The following is a 16,026-nucleotide window of genomic DNA, read 5'->3' as shown; positions in this document are numbered from 1 at the left end:
TTTCAGGGAAATTATGTTGACTTCCTATTTTATGTTTCTTGTATTTTGTGCTTGTAGTCTGCACATCTGCTAGTTGGTATGTCTCTCCTGGATTTTGAAGAGGTAGTGGTGGTGAATTTCAGCAGCAGCTTTGATCACAGGGAAAGTCAGCACCAGAAATTCATTGTCTCCTTAGAAAGATGACCCCACACCTTATATTTTCCTTAATGAATTTTGTTACATGTTTAGTAGGATGTTTGTGCCACTGTAGAAAACAGTGTAGAAGTGCTTAACAAAATTAAAAGAAGTACCATTCAAGCCATCATACCACTCCTAGGTATATAGACCCAGAAGACATCTACAGAGATAATTGCACATCCATGATTATTGCTGTACTTTCATGGTGATAAGGAAAGGAAGCACACAGATAGCTATCCATTATCAGGTGAATAGATAAAATAAATATGGAGGAAATTAATAGTGACATTTCTTCAGTCTTAAAGTAGAAAAAAGTCATGACATTTAAAAGGAAAATTTTGGAACCAGAGACTATTAAATTTGGTGACTTAAGCAATAGTCATAAGTATAAATACCACAGGGAGCTGGCATTCTCTCTCTCTCTCTCTCTCTCTCTCTCTCTCTCTCTCTCTCTCTCTATCTCTCTCTCTCTCTCTCTATCTCTATCTCTATCTCTATCTCTCTCTCTCTCTCTATCTCTATCTCTATCTCTCTCTCTCTCTCTATCTCTATCTCTATCTCCTCAGCCTGAAAGTAAAGGTGTCCAAAGGGGAGTGAAAATATGGAAGGTGAGGTGGGAAAAGGCAGGGGGTAGAGAAACACAGACATGAGTGTACAAATGAGGATTGTTTTAAGATAAGGAAGATACAGGAAGAGGTTTATAGAGGGGTTCTGGTATCAGTTTGTGAGGGAGATGATTAGGAACAAAATGTATGTATGAAAATGTATTAATGAAATATAGTTTATGTGCTAACTTTAAAGTTAATACTAAATATATTAAGCTTTGTACCTATAATGTATTTTGTTCCTGAGACCCTGAATAGAGTTCATCTGTGGTCTGAACAAAATGATGTAGCACTTGGGGGCAAAGATACAACCTAGGAGCCCTGCGCTGGATGCCAAGATGGAGAAGACCTCCACAGCCACCATGACCTTCCCTTTGGTGCTGTGGTAGACAGGGAGGAAGGTGACCCAGACACTGCAGAACACCAGCATGCTGAATGTCAGGAACTTGGCTTCATTGAAGGTGTCAGGTAGGTTTCTGGCCAGGAAAGCCACAGTGAAGCTTCCCAAGGCCAGAGCTCCCAGATATCCCAGCACACAGTAGAAAGCAGTGACTGAGCCCTTGTTGCATAGGATGATAATGTGTTCACGCTCAGAGTGTGCATCTGTGTCAATGAAGGGGGGATATTTTCCCAGCCAGACCCCACACAAGATAATCTGGAACAAGGTGCAGATGGGAACAATGAAGTTAGGTGCCCGTGTTACCAACAACCACCTGATTCTTCTTCCTGGAGCAGTGACCTTGTAGGCCAGAACCACAGTAATAGTTTTGGCTAAGACAGTGGAAACAGCCACAGTGAACAACACTCCAAATGTGGTCTGCTGCAGGATGCAAGTGGTTGTGTTGGGGTGGCCAATGAAGAGAAAAGAGCAGAGAAAACAGCAGTTAAGGGTGATGAGCAGGATGTAGCTGAGAGTGCGGTTATTTGCCTTCACGATGGGCGTGTCTTGCTGCTTCAGAAAGATCCCAAGAACGAGAGCTGACAGTGCAGAGAAGTACAAGGCTATGCATGACAGCCCTCTCCCCAGGGGATCGTCATAGTCCAGGAAGGTCGTAGATTTCTGGAGGCAATGATTTCGGTCCATGTTGGCATATTGATGATCTAGACACTTCACACACTGATCCGCATCTGGGGAAAGCATGTATATTTGTTATTTCAGGTTAGTTTTCTTTTGTCCACTTTCTCCACTCATTTGAGTAGTTTAGCCTAATAGATATCCCTTGTTACTTCAGAAAATCAAATGAAAGAATGTTTTATGGGGAATTATATGACTACCGTGTATTTTCTGCAATGTGACATGAACAAAGCTACAGTTTCTCCTCCTAATTCAATTGTGTGCTGTTTTGAAGATTCTGATATCATTATTTCCCCTTTCCAGAAACTTATATACTTACTTACAATATACATCTTCAATTTGGTCACAATATTAAATTCACATGAAATATTTTCTGGGCTGGGGAGAGCTGATTCACTGGGTAAACAAATTGTTGCTCAAGCCTGATGATTTGAGTCTGGATTCCCAGGTCCCACATAAAAACTTGATGCTGTAGCACAAGCCTCTATAATCCCAGTGCACCCCTGCTATAAGACGAGAGACAGAAAATATTTTCCAGGAGCTCGTGGGGCATCTGGCCTGGCTGATGCATCTGTGAAGAAACGTGATCTCAGGCAGAGTGAGGGTGATGACTGACTCCAATTCCATCTGTGCACCATGACACGTGCACACCCACACTCCTTTCTCTCTCTCTCTCTCTTACTCTCTCTCTCTCTCTCTCTCTCTCTCTCTCTCTTTCTCTCTCTCTCAATATAAGTTTAGTGAGTTATGAAGGGGTTTCTCAAGTTCTTTCCTCGGAATGGCATTTTTAGATATGGGGGTTAAATGGAGCTACCCAGTGAACTGACTTCTCTGGTTATTTTATTTTCTGTCTGAAGGCATTTTAATAAGTAAGTATTGCATTCTAACAGTTTGCCACATGGTGGCACACATCAGTAGTTTTTGAACTTGGGATGTAGAATCAGGAGAAATAAGAGTACAGAGTCAGACTTAGCTACTTGTCAAGAAATCAAACTCTTAATATTTGGAGATTAAGTATGATAGTTTATATAAGCAACCAAAAAAATCTACCAAGGAAGTACTACCAACTTATGAACACTTTCAGTAATGTAGCAGGATACAAGTTAACTCAAAAAGAAATCAGTATCCCTCCTTTAAACAGATAATAAATGGGCCAAGAAAAAAAATCAGAGAAACATCACACTTTATAATAGCTACAAATCGCATAAACTATCTTGGAGTAACTCTAACCAAATAAGTGAAAGAACAATATGACAAGAACTTTAAATCTTTGAAGAGAGAAATTGAAGAAGACAACAGAAAATGGAAGGATCTCTCATGCTGTTGGGTAGGTAGAATTAATATAGTAAAAATGCCAATCGTACCAAAAGTAATCTACAAATTTAATGCAATGCCCATCAAAATTCCAGCAAAATTCTTCACACCTTGAAGTACAGTACTCAACTTTATATGTAAAGGCAACAAATCTAGGATAGCCAAAACAATCCTGTACAGTAATAGAACTTCTGGAGGCATCACTATCCCTGACTTCAAATTTTACTACAAAGCTACAGTACTGAAAACAGCCTGGTATTGCCATAAAAATAGACAGGGAGATCAATGGAAGCACATGAAGACTATGATATTAATCCACATGTTGTCTGAGGTTTCTATCCTGTCTGATTCCTGCAGTCATTAAGTCCCAAAGAAATCACACAGAGTCCTATATTAGTTATAAACTGATTGGCCCATTATCTCTTATAATTTATATTAGCCTGTTAGTCTTGTCTATGTTAGCCATGTGGCTTGATACCTTATTCCGCAAAGAAGTCACATCTTGCTTCTTCTGTGGCTGGGTCATGACTGAAGACTAGGACTTCCTTTTTCCCCAAATTCTATTTGCACTGCCTCTACTGCCTGCCTGGTTGTACCACATACACTTCCTGCCTGGCTACTGGCCAATCAGCATTTGACAGGGTACAAGCCATTATCCCATAGCATTCCCCCCTTTTAAAAAAAAAACCAAAAAAACTCTGAATCTAATATCCTTTGTTTAGCTTTTCTCCTGAATATTATGCATAACATCTTGTAAACAGCATTCTAAACAAAGGAAAGTATCCATAGTCCAGTTTTTGGGAATGTAGACATAGTTTTCCAGGCTACTTCCTGCTGGTTGGGACCTCTGATAATCTTATAGGGACCTAAAGAAAATTTATAATTGTCATCAAGTCATGACTGAACTATCCTGTGAGGCTTGATCATCTCAGGTAGCAGTCTTGAATTTGTTCTGGATGTAGAACTCAGACATCTGGGCCATCCATTCCTATCAGAGATTTCTCAGGTGGTCTTCTTTGATAAAACCTGATTTTTCTTAACTCAGCATGAATCCATATCCTCTCACTTTCTGTGAAAACAAAAGAAAAACCTCTTTTCCAAAGTAATATATCTTTTGACTTCAATTTTGAAGTCAAGCTATTTTTAAAATACCCCTCTTGGATTAATTCAGCAGCATTTATATACGGATATCTTTTAGTAGTTGTTGCTCCTTCCTCAGCATTCAAACAATTCAAAGAGAGCATAATAACATACAGTATCCAGATTCTCTGTGTGTTTTCCATCTTTACGTGGCTTTATTTTAAACTCCATTTTGTTTATTTTTACTTTTAAGTTTTTGGCTTTTTGAGACAGGTTCTATGTGTATCATTTCTGTCCTGGAATTCCCTCTGTAGACCAGGCTGTCCTTGAACTCACAGAGCTCTGTCTGCCTCTGTCTTCCAAGTGTTTTGATTAAAGGTGTGTGCCACCACTCTTAATTACTCTCTTTCTTTCTTTTTTATTTTAAGGACTTTAACCTTTTCTATTTCAGGCCTGCATATATTTTCAACACACTGTAAACTATTTAGAGGGTTTCTTTGTCTTTCAATCTCTCTTTACTGTTTATCTCACTTTTTCTGACCACATGAGTCTTTAATTTGCTGGGCAATATGGCTAGGATTAAAGGTATGGCTTTGACGGCTGGATCCAGCCCCTTCCTTAGCTTTCTGAGATTCCAGCCTCATGGTGGAGGTACCATCTGTAATCACGTATATTGCTACAACTCTATGGCGTTTCAAGGTCCCTGCCACCAAGCAAGCTTCAGCACTCTGCTCAAAAACCACATTCAAATGCTCTGTAGGTAGACCTCCTGCCTGACAGAGTTAGATTTTGCTCTGGCAGGACAGCCCAGAAAGACAGCATTTAAAATAGCATGGCTTTTTCCTGCTATTTCTGAAAACCAAAAAGCATGCAGTCAGCTTTTTATCAACACCATTTAAGTGTTTTGTGGCACGACCTTTTAAAAAAGCTGTAAGGTTTTACAGCTAAAGCTGAGTCAGGAAGCCTCTCTTAAATGAGAGTGCTTGCCTCTAGCAAGCAGAGCCCACCAGAGAAACTACTGCTATCAATAAGTCATGCTCAACTCTATTCTTTTCTGTAGTATTACTTCCCAAGCTCTCTTAGGATTTGTGGGTGCAGTTGTATAGGTGGACACCAGTTGTTGTCTGAGGTTTCTGTCCTGCCTGATTCCTGCAGTCGTTAAGTCCCAAAGAAATCACACAGAGTTTTACATTCATTATAAACTGATTGGCTTATTAGTTCAGACTTTTTTTTAACTCTTATAACATTATTCTTGTCCATATTAGCCCTATGGCTTTGTACCTTATTTGGCAAGGCTGTCACATCCTGCTTCTTCTGTGGCTGGGTCACAAGGGCAGACTAGGACTTCCTTCTTTCCAGAGTTCTCATTTCCCTGCCTCTACTTCCTGCTTGGCTACTGGCCAATCAGCATTTTATTAAAATACAATTGACAGGTACAAACCATTGTCCCATAGCACTTCACCCTGACACCCCATCCCCCAAAATGTTTGTTCATAGGGTTGGGAACACTGTTTATGGGTTGTTGATTATTACTTGTACTAAATAGAGGGTTGGGGTGAAAACTATGTTTGTTCAAAAAAGGGTGCTGATAGTAATATTGGGTAATAGAGTGAATACACATTAGCTATTATTTATGGATAATTTACATTGGTATAGTTTTTGTATATTGATACAAGTTTGAATTATATTTATTTCTTTTGTTTACATTTGTACATCTATGCAAAGTTATTTTGTCAGATTGTATATATGCATGTTTCTACCTATTTTTAGAACATTTTGTGTATTGATACAACTTTTAGGATATATTTTCATTATGCATTATATGTTACTTCTACCTCTGATCAAGACACTTATAGATTGTTTACATTTTGGGTCATTGTTCACATTTGTTGCACATTTGTTTATAGATTATTTAATATTCTGACATGAAGTTTTACTTTTTAAGTTGTACAGGTATTAATTATTATAGGTCAATAGTTGTTCATGTTTGTTGTACATACAGTCAGATCAATTAGGTTCTTTAGATACATAGAGATTGTATGCTGTCTAGGTAGGTAATCTTCAACCACTTCAAGGGTCTGTGGAACATGGCATTTAAATAATTTAGGGTTCTGTTGACATGAGACATGTTTGCTTCTGACAGCACAGGTCTATTCCCAAGAGAATGTTGAGCATCAAAAACACTCCACTTGGAGTTTTTTTTTTTCAAAACTGACCTTTGGCCAAGGAACTAATAATGCCTCAACCACTGACAAGTTACATGGTATCCAGAAATAGATAAGCAGGACTTTCAAATCTTGCCAAGACAGGGTAAGATAGTTTTGAAAAATTTCCTGCCTCTGAAAATGGTCTGTTACTCTAGGCCTTACCCAGAGTTGGTTGATTCCACGTTGCAAAATGAGAATTTGGGTGATTGCTCAGTTAGCTAATTGCCTGCTTTGGAAGCTACTTTATTGTACTTCCTGTCTGCTCAAGTAATATCATCTCCCTTCTCAGGGGGTTTGACATGGTTGAAGATTAGATAGTCATAGTTACTGTACTCTTATGATCTAGCCAAGCCGTTTCCTATACAAGACTTAGAGTTCATAGGATAGAATGTTTATTAAAACCTTTAGCATATATTCCTTGCTTAATATTGTTTATGCTAGTTGTAATTCCAATTATACTTGATATCTGTTCCTAGTGTATATAGTTTTGTATTGGGTTTGGAACTCTCTTATTTAAACAAAAGGGGGAAGTGCTGTGGGAGCACATTCTGCTCCTTCATCCAATAGCCTTTAAGATACCAGCCTACTTGGGCATGGTCTCTTATATGTAAAAAGCAGTAGTAACCATAGGCCTGGTCTCTTGCTTCTGGCTCCTACTTTCAGCTGCTAGACTCTGTTCCTGTATGCTCAGAGGACTGTTATCTAGGACAGTAATCTGTAAGTTTTCCCCTTAAATAAATAACCCTTGTATTATCCATAATTCTAAACTGGTATAGGATTGTTTTATGACTTAGGACATTATACACACACCTATGAACAATTGAATTTTGACAAAGAAGTAAAAAGTATAAAATGGAAAAAGAAAGCATATTCAACATATGGTGCTGGGATAACTGTATATCAACAAATAGAACAAGGTCCCCATAGCCTGCCTGCAGCAAGCAGGGTGGGCCCTTTGTTTGCGAGCTAACCAAGCAACACGGAGTTTCGATCTGGGCACCGAGTGAAACACCATTGTGGTGAGTGAGTGCTGAGGCACCCAGGAACAGCCTGCCTACACTTCCTGGTCATCCTACAGGGGCTATACTGCCCGATACCTCCTCTCTCTTCCTATCCCATCCAGCTTACATCCAGATCCCCCCACCCCCCGTCTCCCTCCCTCCCTCCCTTCTTTGGCGGCATAGCACCTCCCAGCTCAGCCTGCTTGGGTGCTGGGACCGAACCCGAAGCGAACGGAAAAGGGGAGGGTGGTAGCTCCTTTGTCCCCATAGCCTGCCTGCAGCAAGCAGGATGGGCCCTTTGTTTGCGAGCTAACCAAGCAGCACGGAGTTTCGATCTGGGCACCTAGTGAAACAGCATTGTGGTGAGTGAGTGCTGCGGCACCCGGGAACAGCCTGCCTACACTTCCTGGTCATCCTACAGGGGCTATACTGCCCAATACCTCCTCTCTCTTCCTATCCCATCCAGCTTACATCCAGATCCCCCACCCCCTGTCTCCCTTCCTCCCTCCCTTCTTTGGCGGCATAGCACCTCCCAGCTCAGCCTGCTTGGGTGCTGGGGCCAAACCCAAAGCGTAGGGAAAAGGGGAGGGCGGTAGCTCATTTGTCTCCATAGCCTGCCTGCAGCAAGCAGGGTGGGCCCTTTGTTTGCGAGTTAACCAAGCAGCAAGGAGATCCGATCTGGACACCAGGAGAAACATCACTGGGGAGTGACATCACTGGGAAGGTACATCAGTGGGCAAGAAGACCTGATCCTGTAAAAGAAGATCCATAGGAGAGTATTGGGAGGAAGAGATGGGGAGACGCCAATGCAAGAATTCACCCAACAATCTGAAAAAACAACACAAAACCACCAGAAGCCAGCGACCTCACAACAGGAGGACATGAGCACCTTAATCAAGAAGAAGTAGAAAAAACTGACTTCATGAAAGTGATTGACACCCTTAAACAGCATATAAAAAACGCCCTTATAGAAATGGATGAGAAGTATAACAAAAAGTTCGAGGAATTGAGTAAATCAGTGAATGATACCCTAGGAAACCAAGGAAAAACAATCAAGCAGATAATGGAAACAGTTCATGACTTGAAAACAAAATGGAGGCAAAGAAGAAAACACAAACAGAGGGCTGGCTGGACATGGAAAATCTAGGTAAACGAATAGAGACTACAGAAACAAGCATAATGAGCAGAATACAAGAGATAGAAGAAAGAATCTCAGATTCTGAGGATAACATAGAGAAAATAAACACACTGATCAAAGAAAACAGCAAGTCCAACAAACTCTCATCACAAAACATTCAGGAAATATGGGACACAATAAAAAGACCAAACCTAAGAATAATTGGAGTAGAAGAAGGAGAAGAAGTGCAGCTCAACGGTCCAGAAAATATACTTAATAAAATTATAGAAGAAAACTTTCCCAACCTGAAGAAGGATGTACATATGAAGGTTCAAGAAGCATACAGAACACCAAATAGGCTGGATCAAAAAAAAAAATCCCCTCGCCATATAATAATCAAAACACAAAATATACAGAATAAAGAAAGAATATTAAGAGCCGCAAAGGAAAAAGGCCAAGTTACTTATAAAGGTAAACCTATCAGACTTACACCTGACTTCTCTATGGAAACCATGAAAGACAGAAGGTCCTGGATAGATGTACTTCAAAAACTAAGAGACCATGGATGCAAGCCCAGACTACTATATCCAGCCAAGCTTTCATTCACTATCAATGGAGAAAACAAAATTTTCCAGGATAAAAACAAATTTAAACAATATGTAGCCACAAATCCAGCCTTACAGAAAATAATAGAAGGAAAATCACTAACCAAGGAGTCCAACAATGACCACAATAACTCAGACATCTAGAGACCATCCACCAGCGCAACTCAAAGAAGGGAAACACACAAACCCTACTACTAAAAAAGTGACCGGAGTTAACAACCACTGGTCATTAATATCACTTAATGTCAATGGGCTCAACTCACCTATAAAAAGGCACAGGCTAAGAGATTGGATACGAAAACAGAATCCAACATTCTGCTGTCTACAAGAAACACACCTCAACCACAAAGACAGGCACCTACTCAGAGTAAAGGGCTGGGAAAAGGCTTATCAAGCAAATGGACCTAAGAAACAAGCAGGTGTGGCCATACTAATTTCTAACAAAGTTGATTTCAAACTTAAATCAATCAGAAAAGATGGAGAGGGACATTTTATAATCATAACAGGAACAATTCATCAGGATGAAGTCTCAATCCTGAATATCTATGCCCCTACTATAAAAGCACCCACGTACGTAAAAGAAACATTGCTAAAATTAAAGGCAGCCATCAAACCGCACACACTAATAGTAGGAGACTTCAACACTCCTCTCTCACCAATGGACAGGTCAATCAGACAGAAACCTAACAGAGAAATTAGAGAATTAATGGAGGTAATGAAGCAAATGGACTTAACAGACATCTATAGATTATTCCACCCAAAGAGGAAAGAATATACCTTTTTCTCTGCAGCTCATGGAACCTTCTCGAAAATTGACCACATACTCGGTAACAAGGCTAACTTACACAGTTACAAAAAAAGTATCACTAACCACCTGTGTCTTATCAGATCACCATGGATTAAAGTTAGAATTCAACAACAATGCTACCCCCAGAAAGCCTACAAACTCATGGAAACTGAACAGTCAACTACTGAACCATACCTGGATTAAGGAAGAAATAAAGAAAGAAATTAAAGTCTTCCTTGAATTCAATGAAAATAAAGAAACAACATACTCAAACTTATGGGACACTATGAAAGCAGTTCTAAGAGGAAAGTTCATAGCACTAAGTGCCCACTTAAAGAAAACAGAGAAAGCTCACATTGGAGACTTAACAGCCCACCTGAAAGCTCTAGAAAAAAAAGAAGCAGACTCACCTAGGAGGAGTAGAAGACTTGAAATAATCAAACTGAGGGCGGAAATCAACAAAATAGAAACACAGAAAACAATCCTAAGAACCAATGAATCAAAAAGCTGGTTCCTGGAGAAAATCAACAAGATTGACAAACCCCTATCCAAACTAGTCAAACGGCAGAGAGAAAATTTGCAAATTAATAAGATCAGAAATGAAAAGGGGGACATAACCACAAACACAGAGGAAATTCAGAGAGTCATTAGATCTTACTACAAAAGCCTGTATGCCACAAAACTGGAAAATGTAAAAGAAATGGACACTTTTTAAGAATAATACCATTTACCAAAATTAAACCAGGACCAGGTGAACAATCTAAACAGACCTGTCAGTCACGAAGAATTAGAAGCTGTTATCAAAAACCTCCCTACCAAAAAAAGCCCAGGGTCAGATGGTTTCAATGAAGAATTCTACCAGAACTTCCAAGAAGACCTAATACCTATAGTCCTCAATGTATTCCACAATATAGAAATAGAAGGGTCATTACCAAATTCCTTTTATGAAGCTACAGTTACTCTGGTACCAAAACCACACAAAGACTCAACCAAGAAAGAGAATTACAGGCCAATCTCACTCATGAATATTGACGCAAAAATCCTCAACAAAATACTGGCAAACCGAATCCAAGAACACATCCGAAAAATTATCCATTATGATCAAGTAGGCTTCATTCCTGAGATGCAGGGCTGGTTCAACATACGAAAATCTATCAATGTAATCCAGCATATAAATAAACTGAAAGATAAAAACCATATGATCATTTCATTAGATGCTGAAAAAGCATTTGAAAAAATTCAACATCCATTTATGTTAAAAGTCTTGGAGAGATTAGGGATACAAGGGTCATACCTAAATATAATTAAAGCTATATATAGCAAGCCGACAGCTAACATCAAATTAAATGGAGAGAAACTCAAAGCCATCCCATTAAACTCAGGAACACGACAAGGCTGTCCACTCTCTCCATACCTCTTCAATATAGTGCTTGAAGTTCTAGCAATAGCAATAAGACAACATAATGGGATCAAGGGGATTCGAATTGGAAAGGAAGAAGTTAAACTTTCGTTATTTGCAGATGATATGATAGTGTACATAAGCGACCCCCAAAACTCCACCAAAGAACTCTTACAGCTGATAAACAGCTTTAGTAATGTGGCAGGATACAAGATCAATTCCAAAAAATCAGTCGCCCTCTTATACACAAAGGATATGGAAGCAGAGAGGGAAATCAGAGAAGCTTCTCCATTCACGATAGGCACAAACAGCATAAAATATCTTGGGGTAAATCTAACCAAGGAAGTGAAAGATCTATTTGACAAGAACTTTAAGGCATTGAAGAAAGAAATTGAAGAGGATACCAAAAAATGGATGGACATCCCTTGCTCTTGGATTGGGAGAATCAACATAGTAAAAATGGCAATTCTACCAAAGGCAATTTATAGATTCAATGCAATCCCCATCAAGGTCCCATCAAAATTCTTCACAGATCTGGAGAGGACAATAATCAACTTTATATGCGAAAACTAAAAAACCCAGGATATCCAAAACAATCCTATACAATAAAGGATCCTCTGGAGGCATCCCCATCCATGACTTCAAACTCTATTATAGAGCTACAGTAATGAAAACAGGGTGGTACTGGCATAAAAACAGAGAAGTCGACCAATGGAATCGTATAGAAGACCCGGATTTTAACCCACAAACCTATGAACACTTCATTTTTGATAAAGGAGCTAAAAGTATACAATGGAAGAAAGAAAGCATCTTCAACAAATGATGCTGGCACAACTGGATATCAACCTGTAGAAGAATGAAAATAGACCCATATCTATCACCATGCACAAAACTCAAGTCCAAATGGATTAAAGACCTCAATATCAGCCCGAAAACACTGAACCTGATAGAAGAGAAAGTGGGAAATACCCTACAACAGATGGGCACAGGTGATCGCTTCTTATGTATAACCCCAGAAGCACAGACATTAAGGGCAACATTGAATAAATGGGGCCTACTTAAACTGAGAAGCTTTTGTAAGGCAAAGGACACTGTCACTAAGACACAAAGGCAACCTACTGACTGGGAGAAGATCTTCACCAACCCCACAACAGACAAAGGTCTGATCTCCAAAATATATAGAGAACTCAAGAAACTAGACTTTAAAATGCTAATTAACCCAATTAAAAAATGGGGCACTGAACTGAACAGAGAATTCTCGACAGAAGAAGTTTAAATGTCCAAAAGACACTTAAGGTCGTGCTCAACTTCCTTAGCAATCAGGGAAATGCAAATCAAAACAACTTTGAGATATCATCTTACACCTGTCAGAATGGCTAAAGTCAAAAACACCAAGGATAGCCTTTGCTGTAGAGGCTGTGGAGGACGGGGTACTCTCATCCATTGCTGGTGGGAATGCAATCTTGTGCAACCACTGTGGAAGTCAGTGTTTCGGTTTCTCAGGAAATTCGGGATCAACCTACCCCTGGACCCAGCAATACTACTCTTGGGAATATACCCAAGAGATGCTCTATCATATGACAAAAGCACTTGTTCAACTATGTTCATAGCAGTATTATTTGTAATAGCCAGAACCTGGAAACAACCTAGATGCCCTTCAATAGAAGAATGGATGAAGAAAGTATGGAATATATACACACTAGAGTACTACGCAGCGGTAAAAACAATGACTTCTCAAATTTTGCATGCAAATGGATGGAAATAGAAAACACTATCTTGAGTGAGGTATCCCAGACCCAAAAAGATGAACATGGGATGTACTCACTCATAATTGTTTTCTAGCCATAAATAGGGGTCACGGAGTCTACAATAGGTGAACCTAAAGAAGCTAAGCAAGAAGGTGAACCCAAGGAAAAACATATAGTTATCCTCTTGGATAAGGGAAGTAGACAAAATTGCCAGGGAGAAAATTGGGATTTTGGGGGTGGGGTGGGATGGGGGTAAGGGGAGATGGGGAGAGAAAAGGTAGAATGGAAGGAGGGGGGACTCGGGGAAACAGGAGGATTGGGATAAAGGAAGGTTAGATAGGGGAGCTCGGAACTACAATTCTTAGTTAAGGGAGCCACTTTAGGGTGGGCAAGAGACTTGACCCTAGAGGGGCTCCCAGGTGCCCAAGCTGAGGTCCCCATTTAGTTCCTTGGGCAGCTGAGAATAGGGAACCTGAAATGACCCTATCCTAGAGCAATACTGATGAATATCTTGCATATCATCATAGAACCTTCATCTGGTGATGGATGGAGATAGAGACAGAGACCCACACTGGAGCACTGGATAGAGCTCCCAAGGTCCCAATGAGGAGCAGAAGGAGGGAGAACATGAGCAAAGAAGTTGGGTCCATGAGGGGTGCACCCACCCACTGAGACATTGGAGCTGATCTACTGGGAGCTCACCAAGGCCAGCTGTACTGTTACCGAAATAGCATGGGATAAAACTGGACTCTCTGAGCATGGCGAACAATGAGGGCTGATGAGACGCCAAGGACAATGGCACGGGGTTTTGATCCTACTTAATGTGCTGGCTTGGTGTTAGCCTAGCCAGTTTGGATGTTCACCTTCCTTGATATGGGCAGAGGGGGGAGGACCTAGGACTTACCACTGGGCAGGGAACCCTGACTGCTCTTTGGACTGGAGAGGGAGGGGGAGAGGAGTAGGGGGAGGGAAAGAAGGGTGGGAGGAGGGGGAGAAGAGTGGGAGGAGGGGGAGGGAAATGGGGGGCTCGGAGGAGGTGGAAATTTTTTTTATTTTCCTTTTATCAATAAAAAAAGAATTAATTAGAAAAAAAAACAAATAGAACAATGAAAATAGACCCATATCTATCACCATGCACAAAACTCAAGTCCAAATGGATCAAACACCTCAAAATAAAACCAACCACACTGAACCTCATAGAACAGAAAGTGGGAAGTACACTTGAATGCATTAACATGGGAGACCACTTCCTAAGTATAACCCAGTAGCACAGATGTTGAGAGGAACAATTAATAAATGTCATCTCCTGAAACTGAAAAGCTTCTGTAAAGCAAAGAACATGGTCAAAAAGACAAAACAGCAGCCTACAGAATGGGGAAAGCTCTTCACAAACCCCACAACAGACAGAGGTTTGATCTCCAAAATATAAGAAGAACTCAAGGAACGGTCATCAAAAGAACAATCTAGTAAAACAATTAGGTACAGACCTAAACAGAAAACTCTCAACAGAGGAATCTAAAATGGCTGAAAGACACTTAAGGAAATGCTCAACATCCTTGGCCATCAGGAAAGGCAAACCAAAACAAGTCTGAGATTCCATCTTACACCAGTAAGAATGGCCAAGATAAAAAATCACTTATACCGGAATGGATGTGGGGTAAAGGGAACACTCCTGCATTGCTGGTGGAAGAGCAAACTGGTACCGCCCCTTTGGATATCAGTATGGCAACTTCTCAGAAAATTAAGAAACAACCTTTTTTAAAACACAGCAATACCACTTTTGGATATATGCTCAATAGTACCACAAGAACATCTGCTCAACTATGTTCATAGCATAATTGTTTGACATAGCTAGATCCTGTAAATCACCTAAATGCCCCTCAACTGAATAACTTATAAGAAAAATGTGGTATAGTTACACAATGGAGTACTACACAACAGAAAAAAAATGACATCTGAAAATTTGTAGGCAAATGGATAGAACTAGAAAATGTCATATTGAATCAGGTAACTCAGACCCAGAAAGACAAATATAATATGTCCTTACTCATTAATGGCTTTTAGACATAAAGCAAAGAAAACCAGCCTACACTATATAATTACAGAGAACCTAGACAATAATGAGGACCCTAAGTGAGACAGACATACATGGAGCTAATATACATGGAAGCTGAAAAAGACAAGATCTCCTGAGTAAATTGAGAACATGGAGACCATGGGAGAGGGTACAAGGGGAGGAGAGAGAAAGGGAGGGGAGCAGAGAAAAATGTATCGATCAACAAAATCAATAAAATTTAAAAATAGACTAAATGCATTTTATATTAAAATATGGCTACATGCCTATAGGAAGGCAGGTAGTGGAATGTGGTGGTTTGAAAAAGAATGGTCCTATAGGCTTGAATGGTTAGTCATTAGAGAATGGTCCTACTTGAGAAAGAAGAGGAGGAGAGTTTTTGGACTTCCCACAGGGCAGGGAGCCCTGACTACTCTTTGGGCAGATGAGGGAGGGGGAGTTGTTTGGGGGAGGGGGAGGGAAATGGGAGGCAGTGGCGGGGAGGAGGCAGAAATCCTTAATAAATAAATAAATTTAAAAAAGAAAAAGAAAAAGCAAAAAATACTTAAATGTCTTAAAATACGAAGATGCTTAATATTAACAAGCAAAATAAAGAATAAAAATGAAAACTTTTAAAAAAGAGAGATTTCCCAGAACTAGAGTTATATATGGTTGTAGAAACTATCTTTTTAAATGAAATTATTCAGGTTTCCAAAGACAATCTTTGTATTCTTTCTTTAATTATTGTAATCTAGGTTTACACACACACACACACACACACACACACACACACACACAGATGCATGCCTGCATATTCACACACATGCACTCACACAGATCAGACTACTTGGACAAAAT

General features: G+C 39.9%; 1 protein-coding gene across 1 annotated transcript in view; it reads right to left on the bottom strand.

The window, feature by feature from the left end:
• Positions 1-993: 993 nt before the first annotated feature.
• The window catches only part of LOC142846445 (vomeronasal type-2 receptor 116-like), a 60,341-nt gene continuing 45,308 nt past the window's right edge, over positions 994-16,026 (bottom strand). Inside the window, exon 6 of the mRNA XM_075967017.1 lies at positions 994-1,910. Coding sequence (XP_075823132.1) covers positions 994-1,910 — 917 coding nt within the window. The remainder of the gene's footprint in view (positions 1,911-16,026) is intronic.

This window comes from Microtus pennsylvanicus, chromosome 1 (genome assembly GCF_037038515.1).
Source record: "Microtus pennsylvanicus isolate mMicPen1 chromosome 1, mMicPen1.hap1, whole genome shotgun sequence".
In the NCBI taxonomy this organism is placed as follows: Eukaryota; Metazoa; Chordata; class Mammalia; order Rodentia; family Cricetidae; genus Microtus; species Microtus pennsylvanicus.
This window is presented reverse-complemented; position numbering and strand designations above follow the sequence as displayed.